General features: G+C 59.3%; 1 protein-coding gene across 1 annotated transcript in view; it reads right to left on the bottom strand.

Annotated features, from left to right (window-relative positions):
* Positions 1 to 1,374: 1,374 nt before the first annotated feature.
* ROR2 (receptor tyrosine kinase like orphan receptor 2) overlaps positions 1,375 to 21,587 on the bottom strand; it is a 212,579-nt gene continuing 192,366 nt past the window's right edge. Inside the window, exons 5-9 of the mRNA XM_054727483.1 lie at positions 12,476 to 12,603; positions 9,026 to 9,340; positions 7,998 to 8,243; positions 5,058 to 5,260; positions 1,375 to 3,899 (exon numbers count right to left, since the gene is read on the bottom strand). Of these exons, the coding sequence (XP_054583458.1) occupies positions 2,451 to 3,899; positions 5,058 to 5,260; positions 7,998 to 8,243; positions 9,026 to 9,340; positions 12,476 to 12,603 (2,341 nt within the window). The 3' untranslated portion in view covers positions 1,375 to 2,450. The remainder of the gene's footprint in view (positions 3,900 to 5,057; positions 5,261 to 7,997; positions 8,244 to 9,025; positions 9,341 to 12,475; positions 12,604 to 21,587) is intronic.

Raw genomic sequence — 21,587 nt, 5'->3', positions numbered from 1 at the left:
TCCCCTGGCTCCGTGGGAAGCTGTGCGGCACCGCGGGTTTAGTCAAACCCCTCACAGCGGTCCCAGGCGTCGGCCTTGCTCCGCCGTCTCCGCAGTGCTGCCCATCGGAGGGGAGGCAGGCCTCGGCCGCCTCACAGCCGGGGACGAGGTGCCCAGTAGCTGTGAACACTGCCCTCTGGCGGGCTGGCCAGGGACAGGCGCGCTCTGGGTGGGCCCCTGAGTCACCCACCTCAGCTCTACATCTGGTAGCTCAGCAGCACCCATTTTACAGCTCCCCCTCCCTCACGCTGCACCTGGGTTTTACATTTAGAATGAGTGGTAACGAACAAATGCCATATTGAGCCAAGACATAAATATCCCCACATTAAAACCTCCCCTGCCCTGCCAGCAGCCCTCCCCACGCATCCCTGTAGAGTCTGCAAGCAGCTCTGCTGGGGGCTGAATGGGGGTGAGGAGTAGGGGAGGGGGCTGCGGCAGGGGGAGGGGTGCCCACCTGGGCCCAGCGGCCGGCACTGGGGCGGCTGCCCTGACGTGCCGTGGCCAGTGCTGGAGGGCCGTCTCCCTTTCTAACCTCAGGTCCCGCCGCACGGTAAACCACCAGGCTGAGCCCATCAGAGGCGAGCTCCTCTCGCGGGTGAGTGGGAATGAGCAGTGGCTGCATCCATCCAAGCCCACGCCTCTCCATAAGGGGGCCGCACCTGCCGGGGGGGGCGGGGCTCCGCGCAGCAGGGAAGGGGCAGGCCTGGCTGGAGGACCCTGTTTCATCACCTGTGTGGGCTGGGGGGGAGGGCGGGTGCAGGACATGCCTCAGATGCCGGCCCTGGGGACCAAGCGACGCTGTGCCTGGTGTAGTCAGCGGCCCTGACCACAGCATCCGCACCCTCTGGGCACCTGTTAGGAAGGCACTTTCCTGCCCCGCCCCACGGCCTGGGCGCAGGGAGGCGCTGCTGCCGGCTGCAGACCCACTGCACCAGCAGGGAGCAAACCCTCCCGGCCCGCCCGGCCCTCCGTGGGGATCCACTCCAGCAACAGAGAACCCCTAGCCGAGTGGGGCAGGCCAGGCCCTGGGCAGCAGGGCCTTTGCCTGCGGGCAGAAGCTTCCCCAGGCCTCCCCCAGGTGTGGCTGCCACCGTGCCCAACCCTGACTGGAAGCCCTGGAGCCACTGACCCCAGGTGACTGGGCTCAGCTGGCCGCCTGCAGGCGTGCACAGCCCTGGCCTCCTGCCCCAGGGCTCTGGTGAGAACCAGCTCCGGGTCTAAAGAGGGGTCCTGGGACCTCAGGAGGGAACAAGTTTAAAACCAAAGACCTACTTCAGGTCAGCAACAGTCAATTCACCCCAAACCTTCACAGAGAAAGCAACGGGACTGGTTTCCGTCATTTATTGGCCAACGTACATCCACATGCACATGATTTCGAGGTTCCAGGCCAGCCCCCCAGGCTGCAAAGGGCTCAGCCCGCGTGGCCACCAGTGGGCACCCCCTCCCGGCACTACCAGATGCCTGACATCCTCACAGCCTGCGGAGCCGCAAGCGTGGCTGTCCTTTACTGGCTACACCCGGTGTGAGTCACAGGCGGCGCTGTGCCAGTCCGTGGCGCCTGCAGGCCTGGCTCCACCGGCTGCCCCAGTCCGCGGCGCCTACACTTCTCACAGGAGCTCTGAAATGAACGGACCTCTCACATCGCTACAAACAGCAGCCAAATACAATCAGGTGGCATCCCAGGTGGGTAGGTAAACAGTTAAATTACTAAGTCATTTTAACGTCAAAATACTTCGATGAAAATGGCCTGCAAAACCCACATAAGTTACATTTAAGTCCTGTGCAGGATTCCGAGAAGACAAACAGCACTGTGCTCTCACAACATCGCTTCCTCCGGACCCAGCACCACTTCCCCTGGAAGCCAGGCGAGTGGGCACACACACACACACACACGGCGACTAAAACCACTTCACAAAATACAACATCGCATTGGTGTTTTAAGGCACATTGTGTTTAGAAATGGGACTCAGGTTCCAGAAGCCTTGCTCACCAGGCCTGGCGGGTGGCAGCGCCCTGTTCCCGCTAAGCGAGGGGCTGAAGGGGCTGAAACTGGCGGGCAGCGGCGAGAAAGCAGCTCCTCCATCCGCCACCAGCGGCTGCCTGGCCAGGCCTGCTGTCCGGAAGTTTCGCGACATTGGATCCACTGCACCAAGGCGGAAGACGCCACCGTCCCCTGCACACACAGGCCATGCCCACGACCCCTCCGCGGGGAAATGCAGACGACCTGTCACGTTCACCAGGCGCCACTGGCTCAGAGCGAAGGCTGGCCTCCGCGCAGCTCTGGGCGCAGCACGCGGCCGAGTGGTTCACCTGCCGGGGCGCCAACCGGCCGGGCAGGGCGCCGGGGCTCACTTCTCGGGGGGCTGAAGTGCCCCACGAGCGAGGGAGCGAGCGCCCCGCAGTCCCGACCCTCAGGCTTCCAGCTGGGCCTCGGCCTCCTCCACCTGCAGGGGGTCACTGTCCCCCAGCAGCTCGGTCTCCGGGACGGAGCCGTCCTCCTCCTCCGCGGCCTCGGGCACGGGGCTCTGGGCGCCGTCCTCAGGGCCATCCCGCGCGTCCTCCGCGCCCTCCGCCAGCAGCGCCGCCCGCTCGGCCACCGACACCGACGTGTTGGAAGGCGCGGTGGTCACATACCCGGTGCTGGTGGAGCCGCTGCCGCTGTGGTGCGAGCCGGGCTTGGGCACCATCTGGGCGGGCACCTGCTGCGGGGCCATCTGCAGGGGGATCTGGACGGGGTAGAAGTTGGGCAGGTAGGCCCCGTAGGCTGGCACGGGCTGGTAGCCGTTGACGGGGATGTAGAGCTGTGGAGGGGGCCCCAGGGGCCGGATCGGGCCCTTCACCGGGATGAATTGCGGCTGCGGGAAGGGCGGGGCCTTGGGCTTGGGGACCCCGTAGCGGGCGTTGCTCACGCTGACGGGGCTGGTGCTCAGCGAGCTGGTCTGCGTGGCGTTGCTGGCGCCCGAGGTCTGCGCGGAGCTGGTGTAGGCAGACAGGCCGCCCCAGGCGCGCAGCCGGCTGTGGATGTCCTTGAAGCGCGGCCGGCGGCCCGGGAACTCGCTCCAGCACTCCACCATGAGGGCGTAGACCCAGGCCGGGCAGTCGTCGGGGCAGGGCAGCAGCTGCCGGCCGCGCACCAGCTCCACCACGTCCTGGTTGGAGTGCCCGCAGTAGGGCTGCAGGCCGTAGCTGAACACCTCCCACAGGACCACGCCGTAGGCCCAGATGTCCGAGTCCACGGAGAACTTGCCGTACAGGATGGCCTCGGGCGACATCCAGCGCACCGGCAGCAGCGCGCTGCCCAGCAGCTGGTAGTAGTCGGCCGAGTACACCTCGCGGAACAGCCCCAGGTCCGAGATCTTCACGCTCAGCTTGTCGTCCACGAGCACGTTGCGGGTGGCCAGGTCCTTGTGCACCACGTGGTGGCCGGACAGGTACTCCATGCCGGCCGCGATCTGCGCCACCACGTGCACGAAGTCAGGCGGCTCCAGGGCCGACTTCACCGTGCGGTCGTCGTCTGTGCTGCCCACGTCGGAGTGCGGCGAGCGCATGACCAGGAACTCGTGGAGGTCGCCCTGCGGGCAGTAGCTGAAGACCATGCTGAGCGGCTGGCCCTGCGTCACCACGCCCAGCAGGCAGACCAGGTTGGGGTGCTGCAGGCGCGCGCGCAGCAAGGCCTCGTGCCGGAACTCCTCCCGCAGCGGCCCCTCCGCCTTGTCCTTCAGCGTTTTGATGGCCACGGCCTGGGCGGGCTCCCCGGGTGCAGGGCCCAGCAGGCGGCCGCGGTAGGCCTTCCCGAAGCGGTCCTCCCCGAGCTCCTCCATGAACCTCACGGAGGACAGGCTGATCTCCTTGAGCTTGGCCTGCGGGAAGAGGACCCGTGAGGCGTTCCTGCCACTGCAACCGAGGGAGGAGGGGAGTTCGGGGGGGGGGCACCTGCTGGCCTGCTGCTCCTGGCTCCCTGCCCCCACTGCTCTCTGCTCTGAAGCACGCCCTCTGGCACGAGCTGCCTGAAACCGCCCACGGACCCTAATCAGGCTGCAAATGACGCCCAGGAACAGCCGACACCAGGCAGCGGGGGTGTGCACACCGGGTCGCTCCAGGCTAACCAAGCGGAGCGCCAGCGCCCTCACCGCGCCCTGTCCCGGCTGTGGCGCCCAGGGCCTTTCCTCCCCACGCGTGCTCCGTGCTCCGAGGAGCCCAGGCCACACTGCTCAGCGCGGGGAGAACCTGGCTCTCTCCAGCCCCAGGTGGGCGCCGTGACCTCCGCCCTTTCAGAGCCGGACCAGCTGCTCTGCTGGGGCTTCCTCTCAATCACATTCTCAATTAGGCAATTTCTGACGGAAGCACGTGAGTGAAATCGATGCGAGCCTTGCACCTCTCGGCTTCTACGGTTCTCACCCCTTCTGTGTCTGTCTGGCCCCATCCTCTGGGAGCTTCCCTGGCCCCAGGGGGCTCCGTGTCCCCCTTGCGGTGCAGCCACCCACCCCCGCCCTGAACACTACGTGGCCCCTGGAAACAGCTGAAGGAGCCCCGCCCTTCTGAGTCCGTGGCCCTCAGCACGGCGACGGCCCCCCAGGCAGAGCGGCGGAGCAGCAGGGACGGCCTGGCTCTGCGATTTGGTGCTCACCACCCTGACCCCCTGCGGTGGGCGCTGTACCCACCTCCTCTACCGAACTGTTTGCTCCATCCTCCCCTGAAAATCGCAACCAAGCAAACCAGCCACCCCCCCCAAACTGAGCAGGCAACAGCCCCAGCCCCTGAAAACTGCCCTGTTGACCTCAGGGGGTGGGGCCCTGCGAGCCTCCTGGTGCGGGGGGGGGGGGGGCACAGCGGAAGCTCCGCGTGAGGGCGGCTGGGTGGCTCCGCAGCCGCTGCCGGCCGAGTTCCACGCCCACCGCGCGTCCTCCGGGCCGGGCTGACGGGTCTCAGAGAAACAGCAGAACGAGAGGCAGGTGAAGAGGTGAGAGGTGAGCGTGGAGCAGGGGCAGAAAGGCCGGGGCGGGCGGAGGGGCGGAGACCTGCTTGTGCGGGCCCATGAGGGGCAGCTCCACGTCCTGGCTGGGCGACGCCATCAGCTGCCGGCGCGGGGGCGAGGCGGCCGACGCCTTCTGCTTGTTGCGGCACATGCAGACCAGGAAGAAGAGGCAGGCGACCACCAGGGGGATGGCGATGCTGGGCACCAGGATGTACAGGATGCCCATCCTGCTGCCGTCCTGGGGGCCTGCGGGCGGCAAGGCATCCGTGAGCTTCAGAAAACATCGCCTTTAACAGCCCCTCCCACCTCCGACAACATTTAAGCACAGGGGGTATCGGGTCAGCTGCCCGGAGGACAAAATTGCAACCCAACCTGAAAAGCACGGGCGATGCACACGGCACGCCCGCGGGGATCGGCGACCCGCCCTGAGCACCCCGGGAGCAATGGGAATGCGGGCACCCACAGGTGGCCCCGAGCTCCCGCTTTTCCTGCGCAGCCCCCTGGAGACGCCCCGGGTTCATCTTCAGGAAACCCATCCTCAGTGAAGGGAGCTCAGGACTGGGTTAGAAATGACCTGCTCTTCATCCCTCACATTAGGATGGCCACATTTTTAACATCAGCATGTTCTCTTAGGACCATGACTAGATGAGCATTTACTAGTAAGTGGCACCCACCGACCGGGGACCCAGGCAGCAGGGGCGCAGAATCCGGAAGCGCCATCCTGCAGGGCCAGGAGGGGAGCAGCGCTGCCTCCCCCGCAGGGCCAGGAGCAGCGGCCCAGAGTAAGCACATGGGCGTGCCCTGTGACTGCTGGACAGTGAGCTCTCCACCTGAAAGGTGACGAGTGGTTTCCGGCCAACAGAGTCTCTGGAGGAGCTAATCCACCTCTATCGCCACTACAGTCACACAACCTCGTCCCAGACCCAGCCTGGCCTCCTGGCTCCCGAACGAAATGAGGCCACACAGGACTCTCCGGGCCTCCAGGGGCGGGCAGTGCAGACTCAATTTTCACTCCCAGGCCTGGGGAGAATCCACAGCCTCAGGCCACGTTCGGAGGTGTGAGCCCGCCCAAACACGAGTGTGACATTTATTTTATCGTTATCTTTTTAAAATCACACACAGCCGATTTGGCTCAGTGGTTAGTGTGCCCGCAGACAGGGATCTCGGGTTCGATTCCGGTCAGGGGCACGTACGTCAGATGCAGGCTCGATCCTGGTCCCAGACAGGGTGTGTGCAGGAGGCAACCATTCTCACCGCCCCCCCCCCCCGCCCCGCCCATCTACTCTCTTTAAAGATCAATGGGGAAAATATCCTCGGGAGAGGATTAACAAAAATAAACAAACAAAATCACAAAGGAACCCCTGCGTGTTAACAGCTGTACTATTCCTAACAACCCACGTCACCAAAGGCTGTGCCACGCCAGGAGGTTGCTGTCCCCCTGACTTTCTATGCAGACTTTAAGTTGAACATGGAATAACAATATCAACTATTTTTATACAAAGAAGCATCCGTTTCCTAAATAGAAGTTTGAGTTCATAGAGTCACATCGTCCACATCCCGCTTCTGGTTTTGTGGCAGAAAAATGGACCCCGGTGCTGCTCTCAGGACGGACAGCTCCGGCCGCCCCCTGGCGGCCTGTGTATCACCACAAACAACTCGTCCGCTTCTTATTCAGCCGTTACAAGTGATTCTGTAACAAACATCCTTGCATTTCTGCCCTCTAACTGCAAATATTTCTGCAATATAAGATCCCTGCAATTGCTGAGCCAAAGAACATACTTTTCCTTTATGTTTTGATTTTGTTTTAACTATAAAAGTAATAACTGCTCGTTATAAAAACGTTTTATATTTTAATGTATCTGTAATTCATGGGAAATCACTGCTACAAGTTTGATGTGCATCTTCCCCAAACTTCACCCCGAAATATAGGGCTTATGTGCATGTGCACACATGCACACACACACGCGCACACACACAGCTTTCTTTCTTTTTGTTTTTCTGTAAACAGAAAGGGAAGAGAAAGGAGGTAAGAGGGGGACAGAACACAGCTAATGGCCTGCAACTTGCTCCTGCTCCTGAGCAGATCATGCACACCCTGCAGGGCACTCTCAGACCCTGTAGCACTCCACAGCCTACTGTGCAGAAATCTAACTGACATCTCCACTCCTGACATTTACTCCGCAGTGAGCATGCTGCTGGTGTGCTGAGCGGCTGAGCGGGGGCAGTGCCGGGTCTGGGCCCGCAGCACAGTGTGCGGGGTGGAGGCAGGCCCCGCCATCGCTGCAGGTGGAGGCCAGCCTCACCGCTGCCAGCAGAGGCCCCGGGCAGCTGGTGAGCCTGGGTGTGCTTCACCCATGACCTCTTGATCAATCTTCTCCTGGTAATTTTCCTCCAACACTCTACTCCAGGCTCCAAAATGGAAAACTCAGGAGCAGCCCAATCTCAGGGATCCAGCCGAGTGGAGCTGGTGGGAAGTGAATGTTGGAATACAGGATGATAATGTTTGCTAAGTCTAAACCATTAACGCCAAGGTCTTCTCCTTTCCATAACCTAACAGAGAATTGCAGGGCCATGGGTAAGAGATGTAAGTTCTAATTTTCTCTTTCTGCTGAGCTGCGTGGGAGCCAGCAGGCCAGGCAGGCCTTGGTCAGACCCTGGCGAGGAGCTGCCTCCCTGTGCCCCAGCTAACACTAGGAAATGCCACATAATAACGTTAATGGAGAAGCAAGATGCAAACTGAATGTCCCAGGACCATGCACAGGAAAAGGGCTGGCAGGACCCAAATGCAAACAGTGAGGAAATTAGGGGACTTGCACATGACTCTTCGGACGTTTCTATGATTTAAAACGTGCTATAATGACCAGCTATTACTTTTATAACCAGCGACAGTTTTACATAGAACAAGCGATCGTGGCCATGGAGGGGCGGACAGCACAGCCCCTGGGCCAGGGCGAACCAAGTGCACGCAACAGAGAGAACCTACTGCAGGGGGGCACGTCACACAGCTCCATGGGCACGTTCTTGTTCTTCGTGAAGCACCAGGGGCCCTCCATCTGCCCTCCGGGGTTCCGGCAGTAGGCGTGCCCCCCGCCGAGCTCCGGGAAGTCTGCACTGCTCAGGTGGTGGCTGTGGGGGTGCTGCAGAGCCCACGGCTGGCACTGGTGCCCCGACTTGGTGGTGCTCGCCGTCCCTCGGTAGTCGGTGCCCGAGCCGTTGTAGCACTGATGGTCTGAGAGGGGAGAGAGGTTAGGAGCCGACCGAGAGCAGCAGCCGCTCGGGGAGCACCTCAGCGCTTCAGGACGAGCCAGCCGGCCCGCAGGCACTCTAACTGGAGTCTCCAAGGACAGAGGCTTGTGCATGAAAACAGTAACTCAACGAAGCCCCAAACTCAGCAATTAAACTGGGGTGCACCAGGACACATGGAGAAGAAAAGCTGTCGGAAGTGATTCCATGGCCCTGGAACCACCTTTGGGACCCACACCCCGCACCCCCACTCCAGCATGAGCTCGGCCGGCCTCGTGTTCACCGGCTCTGGAAGCAAAGCCACACTGTGCGGGGGAGGGGCTGCCAGGCTGGCCACCCCCAGACCCCCTCACCAGGGAGCACAGGCTCAGCTCCACCTGGGGGGTGGGGGAGCCCCCTCAGGCCCCTCCAGCCCCCCCTTCCGAGCCAGGCCTGGGGTTAGTAGTTACTATTCGCATGTAACAGGTGGAAAGGATGTTTACGCAACTTGGCTGATGTCACACCGAGTAAGCCCAGGATTGGGGAGCGCAGCAGGCCTGGGAGCAGGCTCCCCGTGTCTGGAGGAGCCCCGCCCACTCGGGGAACCCCTGGCCTAAGGAAGGAACCAGCCTCTCCGCAGGGAACGGCGTCCGAGGCTCAGAGAGGCGGTGACTTACTGGCGCCCCCAGGACAGGCAGGGCCAGCGCGGTGGCCTGGAGCTGACCGGTCCCCGCTCTGGAGCCCTCCCGCAGGCCCTACTGGACGGAGGGGCCCTGGGCGGGGACTCACAGCGGCCCAGCCGCTCGGCCGGGATGCCGATGCGCATGCAGTCGGCGGCGGCGGGGCTGTCGGGCAGGGGCAGCGCCTCGCACTTGGGCAGCTGCAGCCGCATGAGGATGAGCGGGTTGGAGCGCGCGATGGTGTACTCCTGGCGGCACAGCTCGCTCTCCAGCACCTCGCACTCGTCGCGGCACAGCTCGCGCGGCTTGGGCGCCCGTGACCGCGCGTCGCACAGCGGGAACACGAAGTGGCAGAAGGACGGGATGGCGAACTGGGAGCACTGGTCCGACAGGTGCGTGGAGGTGCCGATCATGGTGAAGGCGGCTGCGGAAGCAGGAGACCGTCAGCGGTGGGCCCTGCCTGCCTGCCGGTGCCCCTCCACTGCCCACCAGCGCCCACCCCAGCTTCACTGCCCAAGGCTCTCACGGGACAGGGGCTGAGCCCGGGAACACGAGCCGCCTGATTGGAACCAGACAGAAGGTTCCGGCAAAGGCAGAACAAAAGAGAAGGGGAACTAGGCCCGGGACACCACCCAGCTGGTGCTTCTTCGCGACAGGAAGCGCCCACTGCGGACCCAGGGGCCACATCCGTGGGCCTGCTAGAGCCTGGGGCTCCGTGAGGCCCGGGGGCGGCGGGGGGGCGGCTTCTACTAGGAGAGGCTGCGGAGGGCGCATAAGGGCCCGGCCTCACTCTGCATTCCCGCCCTCGGGCAAGGTCACAGCAGCCGGGGGAGGCCTCCGTGGGGGCGGAGCTGAGCGAGTGTGCAAGGACAGCTGCCCTGGGCAACGCGCAGGCGTGGGCGGGAGCAGCGGAGGAGGGGTGCCTGGGGCGGGTGCTGGCAGCGAGGGGAGGCGTGGCAGAGGGCGGGCGTGCACAGGGCGAGGTCTGTGAGAAGGAGCAGAGAAGCAGCCCTCGGAGGGGGTCTGTAGGTTTGCTTTTGAGGGGCAAGACGTGCCAGGATGGAGTGATGGGGCCGAAGCAGTCCAGAGGAAGAACTTGACGCCTGGCATGGAGGAACGAGGGGCTGGAGGGGGGGCCCAAAGGAAGGCACCAGCCAGAAGGTCCACCCACCTTGACCTGCGAAGCACCTGCTGCTAAGGATCTGACCTTGGACAGCAAAAGAGAGAGCCCCCTCCCTACACAAGGCGGGGAGGTTGGAATTCAGTCCTGGGGATGCCCAGCTCCACCCACTTGTACTGCCCCGTTTGTCCAGCAGGCAGCGCTGCTGGCCCCAGTGCCGCAGGAGGGACCAGGCACCAGGCAGGCTCCAGGGCAGGCGGCTGGGCCCTGCGGGTTGGTTACGGTAGGAAATCCGCTCACGCAGCCCCTGCCTGGACCCGTGTCTGTATTTGCCAAGTGGGCTGCGGAGACGCACGGGGAACGAAAGCCCACAGGGAGCCTATAGAATAGCAGGGGAAGGACAGCCCAGGCGGAGGCAACAGCCGTGGCCACGCCGGGCCCTGCTCCCGCCAGCCCTCTGCGCTGTGCGGCTCCTCCGGCCTCCGTCCTCCTGGCCACTCTGGCTGCTGGCACAGCTGAGGAACAGAGAGGCCAAGAACCAGGTGTGCAGCTCAGCCCCACCCCGTGGAGCGGTGGCTGCCTGGAGGGCGGCTGCCGAGAGAGCAAACGGGCGTTTCATTGGGGTGGTGGGCGGGTAGGCTGTCATGCTGACCCTTGTAGGATCTGTCCCCCCGCCCAGACATCTCCGGGGAGGGCTTCTTTCTGAAAGTGTGCTTCTAGGTGCTGGGAGCCGGACAGCTCCTGTCCGGGCTACTCCCACCCACGCCCTGCACGGCACTCGGAAGGCTCCGGGGAGCCCGTTTGTGGGGAGCCCCGAGTCCCGGGCCTGGATGAGTGTGAGCGCTCTCCAGACGGAGCACCACGCCGAGTGCCGCCGGAGCCAGGCAATCTAGAGCGCCCTCACTTTGTCCTTTCATAAACCCACCCATCCATCTAGAGACCCCGCGTTCCAAACTTGTACCTAACAGCTGCTGTCAATCAGGCTGATTAGATAGCCCTGTTGCTTAATTCTTCAAACGATTCCTGAAGAAATAACCGAGGGGCAACCTTGGGCCTTGAATCAGTGTTTGCCGACTGGTGGGCTGTAAAGTTAATTCTGGAGTCTGAGGCTAGCATTTTAGAAGATAGTTAGAGCAGAGGGTGTTAGAGTGCTTGGCTCACGTTAAGGGTGTGACAAACTTTTTCTTTTTTTTAATGTTTTATTGACTTTTAGATAGAGAAGAAGGGAGAGGGAGGGAGAGAAAAACATTGATGAGAAAGAAACACTGATTGGCTGCCTCCTGCATGCTCCCTATTGGGGACCGAGCCTTAAGCTGGGCATGTGCCTGACGGGGAGTCGAAGGGGTGACCTCTTGGTGCGACTGCTGTCTCCTGCAACACATTCAATTCTGAAACACGTGTGTGCGCACGCTAAGTCAAGATGCAAAGTGCACCTTTTACTGTGTGTTGTGTCCAAAGGTTGAGGAGTGCTGCTCTAAATGGCATAAAGACGTTTCCAGTGGGAAACAGTAAGGTTTTCAAACCATTCTCACCGCTGGACCAAGGGACTGCAGGCCCCACCCTGGCCCTGTCCGCAGGGGGCTCTGGGACGATGGGCCAGGCAGACCCTCTGTGACCATGACCTTAGACCCTCCAGACTGAGGGTAAAAGGCAAGGCCAGAGTTGGAAGTGTGGAAGGCATTTCAGTGACACCTGCGTGGGTTTCTGCCCCCCTGTGGGCAGGCTGCCCCGCCGCTCCCGGCCCAGCACAGAGGCGGCGGGGAGGCGGCGGGGAGGCTGTGGGGCAGCGGAGGTCAGAAACTACCATGGAGAGCAGCCAGTTAACTTCCCCGAGACTCGCCTGCTTCCCGCTCGCTCTGCAGGGAAGAGCTCCGCAGAGTTCAATGCATTTTCTCACTTCTCCAGGGGTTTCCCCCAAGAAGACCCGTGTCAACACGTGAAAGCCCGTGTGCTGAGGGCTCACCACCCCGCAGACAGTGACCCCTGGGACAGAGCGTGGGCAGCCTCGTGGCAATGACCGGCTCCCGCTCTCGCGCTTCCAAGTGCCCCCGGGAGGTGAGGGGACTCGGGTTGAGCTCAATGCACTGTCCCCAGGCACTGCCCGTGGCCTGCAACCTCTCCCCCAACAGCTGAAATCAGGCCCCTGCACCTTCTCCCCCAGCCCAGCTCCAAGGGGGCAGTCACGAGAGGCGAGGCGAGGCCAGCCAGCGCCGGGGTGGGGCCCCGCCCGAGGGCTCCGCACCACACGCCAGCCCAGCGGGTGTAGGAAACCCACTCCCCCCGCCCACACTCGCTAGTTCACATGCACACAGGGGAGGAGCATTTCCGGGCAAACCATGGCGGCCGCTGCAATCGCTTCTAAAGGGCCCTCTCTGTTGCAGGAGCCATGGAGCCCACCAGACGCCCGCCGCCCGGCAGGGACAGGCGCGCGGCTCCTACCTGTGATCCGGTTCTCGATCTCCCCCTGCATCTGCAGGGAGTCCACGTAGATGGTCCGGTTCCCGATGAAGCGCGCGCAGGCGATGCCCCGGTACGGCTGGCAGAACCCGTCCTCGTGGTCGTCGTCTCTGGGGAAACACGCAGCTGGTAAGCGCGCCGGAGGCTGCCCAGTGCCCCGGAGAATTTTCCCTTTTAAACCTGGCATCTTAGGATCCAGCCATCTTCCTCCTTGTAATTATCCACGTGAATGGAGAGCTCATGTCCACACAAACCCGCACCGAGGTTTACGGCAGCTGCACCCGGAATCGCTAAAACGTGGGCGCATCCGCGATGCCCTCAGCAGCCCGTCCAGACAGGGGAGATCACTCAGCGACAACAGCAATGGCACTGCGGACCGAAACGCGCATTGCAAAGTGAACGCAGCCGCTCTGAAAGGTGCCTGCTGTGTGCTTCCAACTTCAGAACATTCTGAAAAAGGCGGAACACGGACACAGGAAACGACCAGCGATGCCAGGGACGCACAGGGAGAGCGCAGGGAATGTAAGACATGCAGCGAGTGTGTGTGACGCTGTAACGCTGGGCAAACCACACAGCACAGAAAGCCAGTCTACAGCACGCACCTGTGCCCATCAGTGAGTGTGCCAGACTGCAGTCAGTACCGCTGCATCCGCCGCTCACCGACGGGGACACTGAGTGTGCCAGACTGCAGTCAGTACCGCTGCATCCGCCGCTCACCGACGGGGACGCTGAGTGTGCCAGACTGCAGTCAGTACCGCTGCATCCGCCGCTCAGCGACGGGGACAGTGAGTGTGCCAGACTGCAGTCAGTACCGCTGCATCAGCCGCTCACCGACGGGGACAGTGAGTGTGTCAGACTGCAGTCAGTACCGCTGCATCCGCCGCTCAGACGGAAACACTGAGTGTGCCAGACTGCAGTCAGTACCGCTGCATCAGCCGCTCTGCGACGGAAACACTGAGTGTGCCAGACTGCAGTCAGTACCACTGCATCAGCCGCTCAGCGACGGGGACACTGAGTGTGCCAGACTGCAGTCAGTACCACTGCATCAGCCGCTCAGCGACGGAAACACTGAGTGTGCCAGACTGCAGTCAGTACCGCTGCATCAGCCGCTCAGCGACGGAAACACTGAGTGTGCCAGACTGCAGTCAGTACCACTGCATCAGCCGCTCAGCGATGGGGACACTGAGTGTGCCAGACTGCAGTCAGTACCACTGCATCAGCCGCTCAGCGACGGGGACACTGAGTGTGCCAGACTGCAGTCAGTACCACTGCATCAGCCGCTCAGCGACGGAAACACTGAGTGTGCCAGACTGCAGTCAGTACCGCTGCATCCGCCGCTCAGCGACGGAAACACTGAGTGTGCCAGACTGCAGTCAGTACCGCTGCATCCGCCGCTCACCGACGGGGACACTGAGTGTGCCAGACTGCAGTCAGTACCACTGCATCCGCCGCTCACTGACGGGGACACTGAGTGTGCCAGACTGCAGTCAGTACCGCTGCATCCGCCGCTCACCGACGGGGACACTGAGTGTGCCAGACTGCAGTCAGTACCACTGCATCCGCCGCTCACTGACGGGGACACTGAGTGTGCCAGACTGCAGTCAGTACCGCTGCATCCGCCGCTCACCGACGGGGACACTGAGTGTGCCAGACTGCAGTCAGTACCGCTGCATCCGCCGCTCACCGATGGGGACAGTGAGTGTGCCAGACTGCAGTCAGTACCGCTGCATCCGCCGCTCAGCGACGGGGACAGTGAGTGTGCCAGACTGCAGTCAGTACCGCTGCATCCGCCGCTCAGCGACGGGGACGCTAAGGCAGGATGTACTAACGGGGAAACCGGGTGTGCAGATGAGGGGGCCAATGAGAACACTCTGTACTTTATGTTCACCTTTTCTGCAAACCTAAAACTTCTCCAAAAAATAACGTCTATTAACTTGATTAAAACCCAGCACCTCCTAGGGGGGCAGGGAGGACTGAGTGAAATGGATTCTGATGGGTCCACGTCCATGTCCATGGCCCAATACAGACAGTTCAACTGGAACACGTTCCATCAGAGAGCGTCCGCCCGCCCCTCCCTGGACACGGCTGCCAGCCGCACGGCGTCGGTGGGAACGATGCTCGTGGGCAGCCCTCTGCCCCTGAGTGCAGGAGAGAACGCTGAAATGGAGGAGCCATGGGGGATTCCCAGAAGTCTGGCTCTCAGCGTTGTCTCCAGAAGGTGACGACCACCTTGTCCCTGCTGTGTAGACAGCAGACCACGTGTGGAAATATGGGGGACAGAAAGGGAGACTCCCCAAAGCCCCCACCCCACCCACCCCTGCCGTCGGGCCTTCCCAGACCCTGTTGGTCTTAAGTTGTTCTCTGTAGAACGGCCGTGCAGGTCTGCCCCCGCTGACGAGGTCGCACTAAGGCCCCGACGCCAGTGAAAGTCGTCCTCGGTGCTCCAGGAGCCAGGGACCGGCCGCAGCAGACACAGGCGGCTGTCGCTGCGAGGGAAGGAGCGGGGCTGGGGCTCGAGGGCAAGCTTCGCACAGGGCTCAGGCCTGTCACCCAGTTGCTTGTTTTCAAGCAAACCTGCCACTTGCTCATCATCTGAAACATCATGTGCAACACCTGCCATTGCACCCCTCACGGATGTCAGCGACCCCAGTGGGAGCGTGCTGTGTGCACCTCGCCTGATGGCTCAGTGTGAGATCCGGGGCGCGTGGCAGCGGAGACAGGAGTGCCTGGGCACCTTTCCCGGCTCTGCCCTCAGTGATTCCCCCTTCTGCTGCCTTCTCTGTCCCTGAAGAAAAGATTCCAGAGAAACTATCTGGAGCCAAAAATAACCGAGGCAGGAGATTCTGGCGTCAAGAGGCGGAAGCCCTCCCTCCGGTTCACGGCCATCCCCGCTGTGGGTCAAGGATCCCTTAACTATCGCTCAAACAGGCAAGCACGTGTGCTCACAATACACACCCGGAGCCGCCATGGCCAGACACACCCACACAGGTGCCGTCCACAATGCCGGCGGTGCGCGAGGCATCGGCGTGCAGGTTGGGTGCAGGGCACATGGCTGCTCTACCAGGAAAATCCTGAAGAGGTCCGTCGCCTACACCTAGGGTACGAGTTCCATCCGGGCAGTCCCATGGGGCATCCCAGGAAGAGTGACTTCTCTCTGCTTCAAGAGTCAAGGAATGGAACCTATTCCCTCACTGTGGGCCCCTCCCTGTGTGGGCCCCTCCCTGTGTGGGCCCCTCCCTGGGTGGGCCCCTCCCTGGGTGGGCTCCTCCCTGGGTGGGCTCCTCCCTGGGTGGGCTCCTCCCTGGCTGCAGCTGAGGTGCCCCCAGGATGGGAAGAGCAAAGGGGGGCAGGGCGGACAGGCTGGAAGGGGCCCAAGGCTCACCCACAGCTTACTCATTCAAGTGGCTTCCAATCTGAATTTTAGAAAATGTCCAAAACATAAAGAAGTAGTTGGAAAATGAGATCCTTCAGGTTATTAAATTTTAAGAAAACAAGTGGGAATTACTTGACATTTTCAAACGGAATTATGCTTTCTCTTTACCTGGCGCATTTGGGAACTCTGGGAAGTGACAGAGCTGAAGAACATCTGTGAGACCAGTCCCTCGGGGGCCACAGGTAAGTTCTGGGCACAGCGCCATCGACCAACCCGTCAGCCACGGGGGACACGCTCACCAACTCCAGAACGCCCAGCTACGAGACCCGTTCTGGAAATCCACATGCCCAAGGCACTGACCCAGAGTCTAATGGCAGGTGAGAAAGAAGCGCACACGTCAGTTCGCAGCCAGGGAGGGCAGGACAGCCACCACGTGGTGCAGGACACAGCCACAGGAGAGCAGGAGGGTCCTGGATGGAGGAAAGGCCATCACGTTGTGACAGCATGTCCTTCAGGAGGGACCGAGGACATGGTGGGCCGACGGCCAACCGTCTCCCCAGCTTGTACGTGTTAAACATAAAAGTTAGTTTCCAGAAAAGCTTAGGAAATTCATGGATATAAATAATGAATGGCCCTAAAGGAAAGTAAGCTTCCTTTGAGGTTGAAAAGTAATCAGTGTCAAAATTCAGATGCAGTTACATATTGTGTAGGAAGTTAACATTCCCCCTCATTGGTTTTGTTAAAAGTGGTAAACCATTCCATAATTGTTGTTCTTATGAAAGGGAACGTCGAAGGTAAATGAGTGAAGGAGAGGAAGCCATATTTCAGATTAGTTGGAGTGTGGGGTATGGGTGGGGGAGAGGAGGCACAGCAAAAGCACAGAGAATAAACTGGAATAAATCACTGTAACAAAGTCTGAAGCTACACTCCATAAGCTGCCGGTGACCTGACAGTGATCTAATAGGCTGCTATAGCAAAACACTCCTCAGAGGAAGGTAAAATCTAGAGTATAAACCACCATGTCATGGCTACGATAAGAAATTACCAGACACATGGAAAACCAGCACAATATAACCCGTGGCCAAGAGAAATCCACCCGAAGACGATGGAGATGTCAGGCTTCGCAGCCCAGACTTCAAGGAACTGCAAGGAACCACGCGCTCACACTCACCCAGAAGGACCTCTGCTCACACTCACCCAGAGGGACCACTGCTCACGCTCACCCAGAAGGACCACGTGCTCACACTCACCCAGAAGGACCACTGCTCACACTCACCCAGAAGGACCACTGCTCACGCTCACCCAGAAGGACCACTGCTCACGCTCACCCAGAAGGACCACTGCTCACGCTCACCCAGAAGGACCACTGCTCACGCTCACCCAGAAGGACCACTGCTCACGCTCACCCAGAAGGACCACTGCTCACACTCACCCAGAAGGACCACTGCTCACGCTCACCCAGGACCACTGCTCACGCTCACCCAGAAGGACCACTGCTCACACTCACCCAGAAGGACCTCTGCTCACGCTCACCCAGAAGGACCACGCGCTCGCACTCACCCAGAAGGACCACTGCTCGCGCTCACCCAGAAGGACCACGCGCTCGCGCTCACCACACAGTAATAAGTTGAAAAGAACTGAAACCGTAAATCTCTGATCACACAGAAGTTAATTCGAAATCAATAACAAAATATATTTAGAAATTCTCCAAATATTTGGAAATTAAATAGCATATTTCTAGATAACCTTTTGGCTCAAAAAAGAAAATACAAGGAAAATTAAGTATAATCTACACTAATAAAAAGAGTAAGATGCAAATTGACCGTACCTTCGTGACACCCACCAGCCAATCAGGAGTGAGTATGTAAATTAACCCAACAAAGATGGCAGGTTAATTTGCACACTGAGCGGCGGGGGGCAGAGTGGGACGCTTGTGTTGTCGCGATGATGCAGGTGTTCCACACCGCCCCAGCCACTCTGCACCTTTGGGCAGCATGGGAAGGCGGAAAGGCGGCTCTGGGCTGGAGCGAAAAGGTGGCGCCGGCAGCCAAGGGAAGGAAGGCCCATTCTTGCATGAATCTTTGTGCATCGGGCCTCTAGTTTTAAATGGAATGTGAAAATATAAATTATAAAAAATAAAAACATGATAGCCTGCAGCTAAAAAGCAGAGATTAATTTATAGCTATTAATAGCTGTAAACACTTAAATTAAATAAGGTTTTACACCTTAAGAAAATTAAACCTGAATTATAAGAAAATGTTAATGATGAAAGCAGAAGTCAATTAAGTAGAAAACAATAGAAAAATCAATAAAACCAAAAGATGGTTTTTTAAAAAACCTAACAATATTGCTAGCACCTAGAAAAACTGATTAAGGAAAAGAGAAAACACACATTACCAATGTCAGGAATGCACAGGGGACATTACCAAAGACCCTAACAAATATTAAAAGATAATAAGTATTATGAACTTATAATATACTTATAATAAGTATATGAACATAGACCCAACAACTTAGAAAAAAATGTCAAATTCCTTGAAAAACACACACATCAAAATTAGTGCCAACAGAAATAAAAACTCAGAATAGCCCTGTATCTCTTACTTGAAGTTGTTTGTAATAAAAAATCTTCCCACAATTAAAACTCTAGCTCCAAATAACAGAAACTGGTGAATTCTGTCAAACGTTTTAGGAAGAAACATCAGCAATTTTACACAAACTCATTCAGAAAATAAAAGAGTAAGGGATACCTCCTAATTCATTTTACAAGGCCAGCGTCACCTGGATAAAAATACTGGACAAGAATGTCCTAGGACACGGCAGACCAATATGCCTCCTGATCAAACAGCCATGTGCTCCACAAAACAAGAGCAAACTGCACTCAGCAAAATAAGAGACATTCCAGAGCTGGTGCTTCAACCTTTAAAAACCACCCCCTGCCCACTCCGAGACAGAGAGCCATGTGCTATCCATCTGACCTGACACTAAAGCGGCCTGGGGGTCTTGTGCTGGGGGGAGGGACCCACATAGCACGGCGGGGGCAGCAGAAGAACTTGGAGAATGAATGGCCACTCAGAGACGCAGCCTGAATCTGAAGCTGTAGGTCTGCGAGGAAAGACCGCTGACCTCAGGGGGCACACAGCAGAGCACGAAGGGGCAGAGGAGTGTGATGGATGGACATCCTCTCACGTGGCTAACTGCAGATGTGCGTTGAGGAAATAAATGGGAAAAAATATAAAAATTGGTAAACTTGGGTAAAGAGCATAATGGGGCTACTTATTACTACTTTTGCAACTTTTCTGCAGGTTTGAAATTATTTCAAAATTAAAAGTTAAACAACATCCCACAAGGCACTTTTGTAGAAATTGACATACTGATTCTAAAATTGATATGCAAATGTAAATACAGAACTAGAGGCGTGGTGCACGAAATTCGTGCACGGAGGTGGTGGTAGGGGGGTTCCCCTCAGCCCAACCTGTACCCTCTCCAATCTGGGATCCCTTGGGGGATGTGTGACTGCCGGGATTGGGCCTAAACTGTCAGTCGGACATCCCTCTCACAATCCTGAACTGCTGGCTCCTAATTGCTCACCTGCCTGCCTGCCTGCCTGGTCACCCCTAACTTCCCCCTCTGCCAGCCAGGTCGCCCCAAGGAAGATTACGGTTTCCCAGAAGTTGATAGTTAACATAACTTTTAATTGTGCAGAAGCTCTGTGGGACCCACGGCTGGCCCAGGCGACAGCTCAGGCAGCAGGGAGCCTGATGCCCAGGCTTCAGAGAGCACCGGCCCTGCACCACCCCACACCCACACCCACACCCACACCCACACCCACACCCTCCTCCAGACCACCAGGCACCCCCCGTGTGCGCAGGCTCTGTAACCGTGAAAAGGAACCACTCTTTGGAAGAGCAGAGGATGAAATGCACACATGAAATAGGAAATGACCCTGGGCATTGCGCACCGGCCTGGGTGAGCTATAATCGCTGTCTCTGAGCCACATTTGTGGGGGAACGGCCTCTCACTCACACCCCCTCACCTCACCCCCGGGGGTGGAAGGAAACAATTTCTAAATGGTGGGAACTCCCTGAGCCTTTGAGGATTTCCACCTCCCACATCTCCCAGCACACGCATCATGTCCCACAAATGCTGTGTCCACGGGGCCGTGGGGCAGCGGGCAGAGGGGCAGCGGCGGAGGGCTCAGCCACCCGGCCACTCCTGTCCAAGTTCAGAACCCACAGCAGGGAGCCCAATCTGAGGACCGCACACAGGACAGCCCGCCACCTGCTCGCTGTCCGCCCTCCCCTGGGCCTGTGGCTGCCGGACGTCTCCTAGGAAACTGCCCGCGGGGAGGCCCAGCCCAGGCCTGGCCGCCAAGATCCCAGGACGCAGCAGAGAGCTGGGAGTGGGTCTTCGTCCAGCCCACTGTTTTCCTTTCTGTCTCCGTTGTGGGCAACTTCCAGAGACATCACAGAGGCGAGGTCAGTCCACGGAGACAGTCAAGGGGAGAGAAACCGGGGCACAGAAAGCCGGCTGCCCCGGGCGTGCGTGGCTACAAGGCGCACCTGCCAGCCGTTAGCGGTCACACAGTTCTGCAGGGACAGCCCCCTGGCGAGGGCAGTTTGTCTGGAGCTCTGAAGTCACTTAGCAACGGGACTCCATCATGCAACGTAGCTGGTATGTCCGAAGGAGAAAAACTTCCGCACCACCCTGCACCTGACGGAGGAAATGCAAAGACCCAGCTCCACGCAACTCCAGTGAAACAGACGCAGACAAAACTCGCCTGGAGCAGTGCCGGCAGCGGTCCAGGTGACTCGGAAAGTAACACAGTAACAGGCAGCTGCACTAGGCAGCGCCGCCCTACCCAACACCACACACGGGTCACCCACAGGCACTGATCTCACATCCCTGGCAGCTGAGTTCAACATCAAACTGCTCGTCTATCCCGTTCCCAGCTCCCAGATGCCCCCCTCCTGCTGCGTCTTCCCTTGGCAAAGGGAGCGGGCCCCAGCCTTATGCTGGGGAGGAGGGGAGAAGGGGAGGGCCCCACCCTTATGCTCAGGTGGGGGGGGGGGAGAGAGAGAGAGAGAGAGAGAGAGAGAGATCAGGGCCCCACCCTTAGGACCTACCTCATGTAACCTAATTACCTCCTTAAGGCCCTCACTATAAGACAGCCCCATATTTATGAATTTGGGGGGAAACGCCACCCACAGTAGCAGGGAGACATTCCGTCCACAGTGTGCAGCGAGGCAGACACACGCTCCCGTCAGGACCCTGGGCTGTGGCTCCGGCAGGGACCTGCTGGTGGAGTGAGTCCTGAAGCGCATCTGCGGGGCCGGAAGCGCCCCTAACCACAGAGGCCACGGTCCACTCGCTGACCCCCGTGCGCCACTCACTCGGTGGTGCCCAAGGGCCAGCCTGTCGATATGGAGAGCAGCCCAGCCCCTCGCTTACACCAGTATGAAATCCCTTCCAGAGGAAATTATGTAGCAATTATACCTAGAAGACATTCTAAAACTCCTGCAAATCAATAGGGAAAAGACAAATATCCTAATGAAATATGAACAAAATACAGGCCATTCTGGTTATTTGTGGTTATCCTATATAATAAAAGGCTAATATGCAAATCAACCATCATTCGGACATCCCCTGAGGGCTCCGGGACTGCGAGAGGGTGCAGGCCAGGCTGAGGGATGCCCTCCCCGCCCCCGGCCCCCCTCCCCC

Source organism: Eptesicus fuscus, chromosome 15 (genome assembly GCF_027574615.1).
Source record: "Eptesicus fuscus isolate TK198812 chromosome 15, DD_ASM_mEF_20220401, whole genome shotgun sequence".
Lineage (NCBI taxonomy): Eukaryota > Metazoa > Chordata > Mammalia > Chiroptera > Vespertilionidae > Eptesicus > Eptesicus fuscus.
The sequence above is the reverse complement of the archived record's forward strand: the minus strand, read 5'-3'. Positions and strand labels throughout refer to the sequence as shown.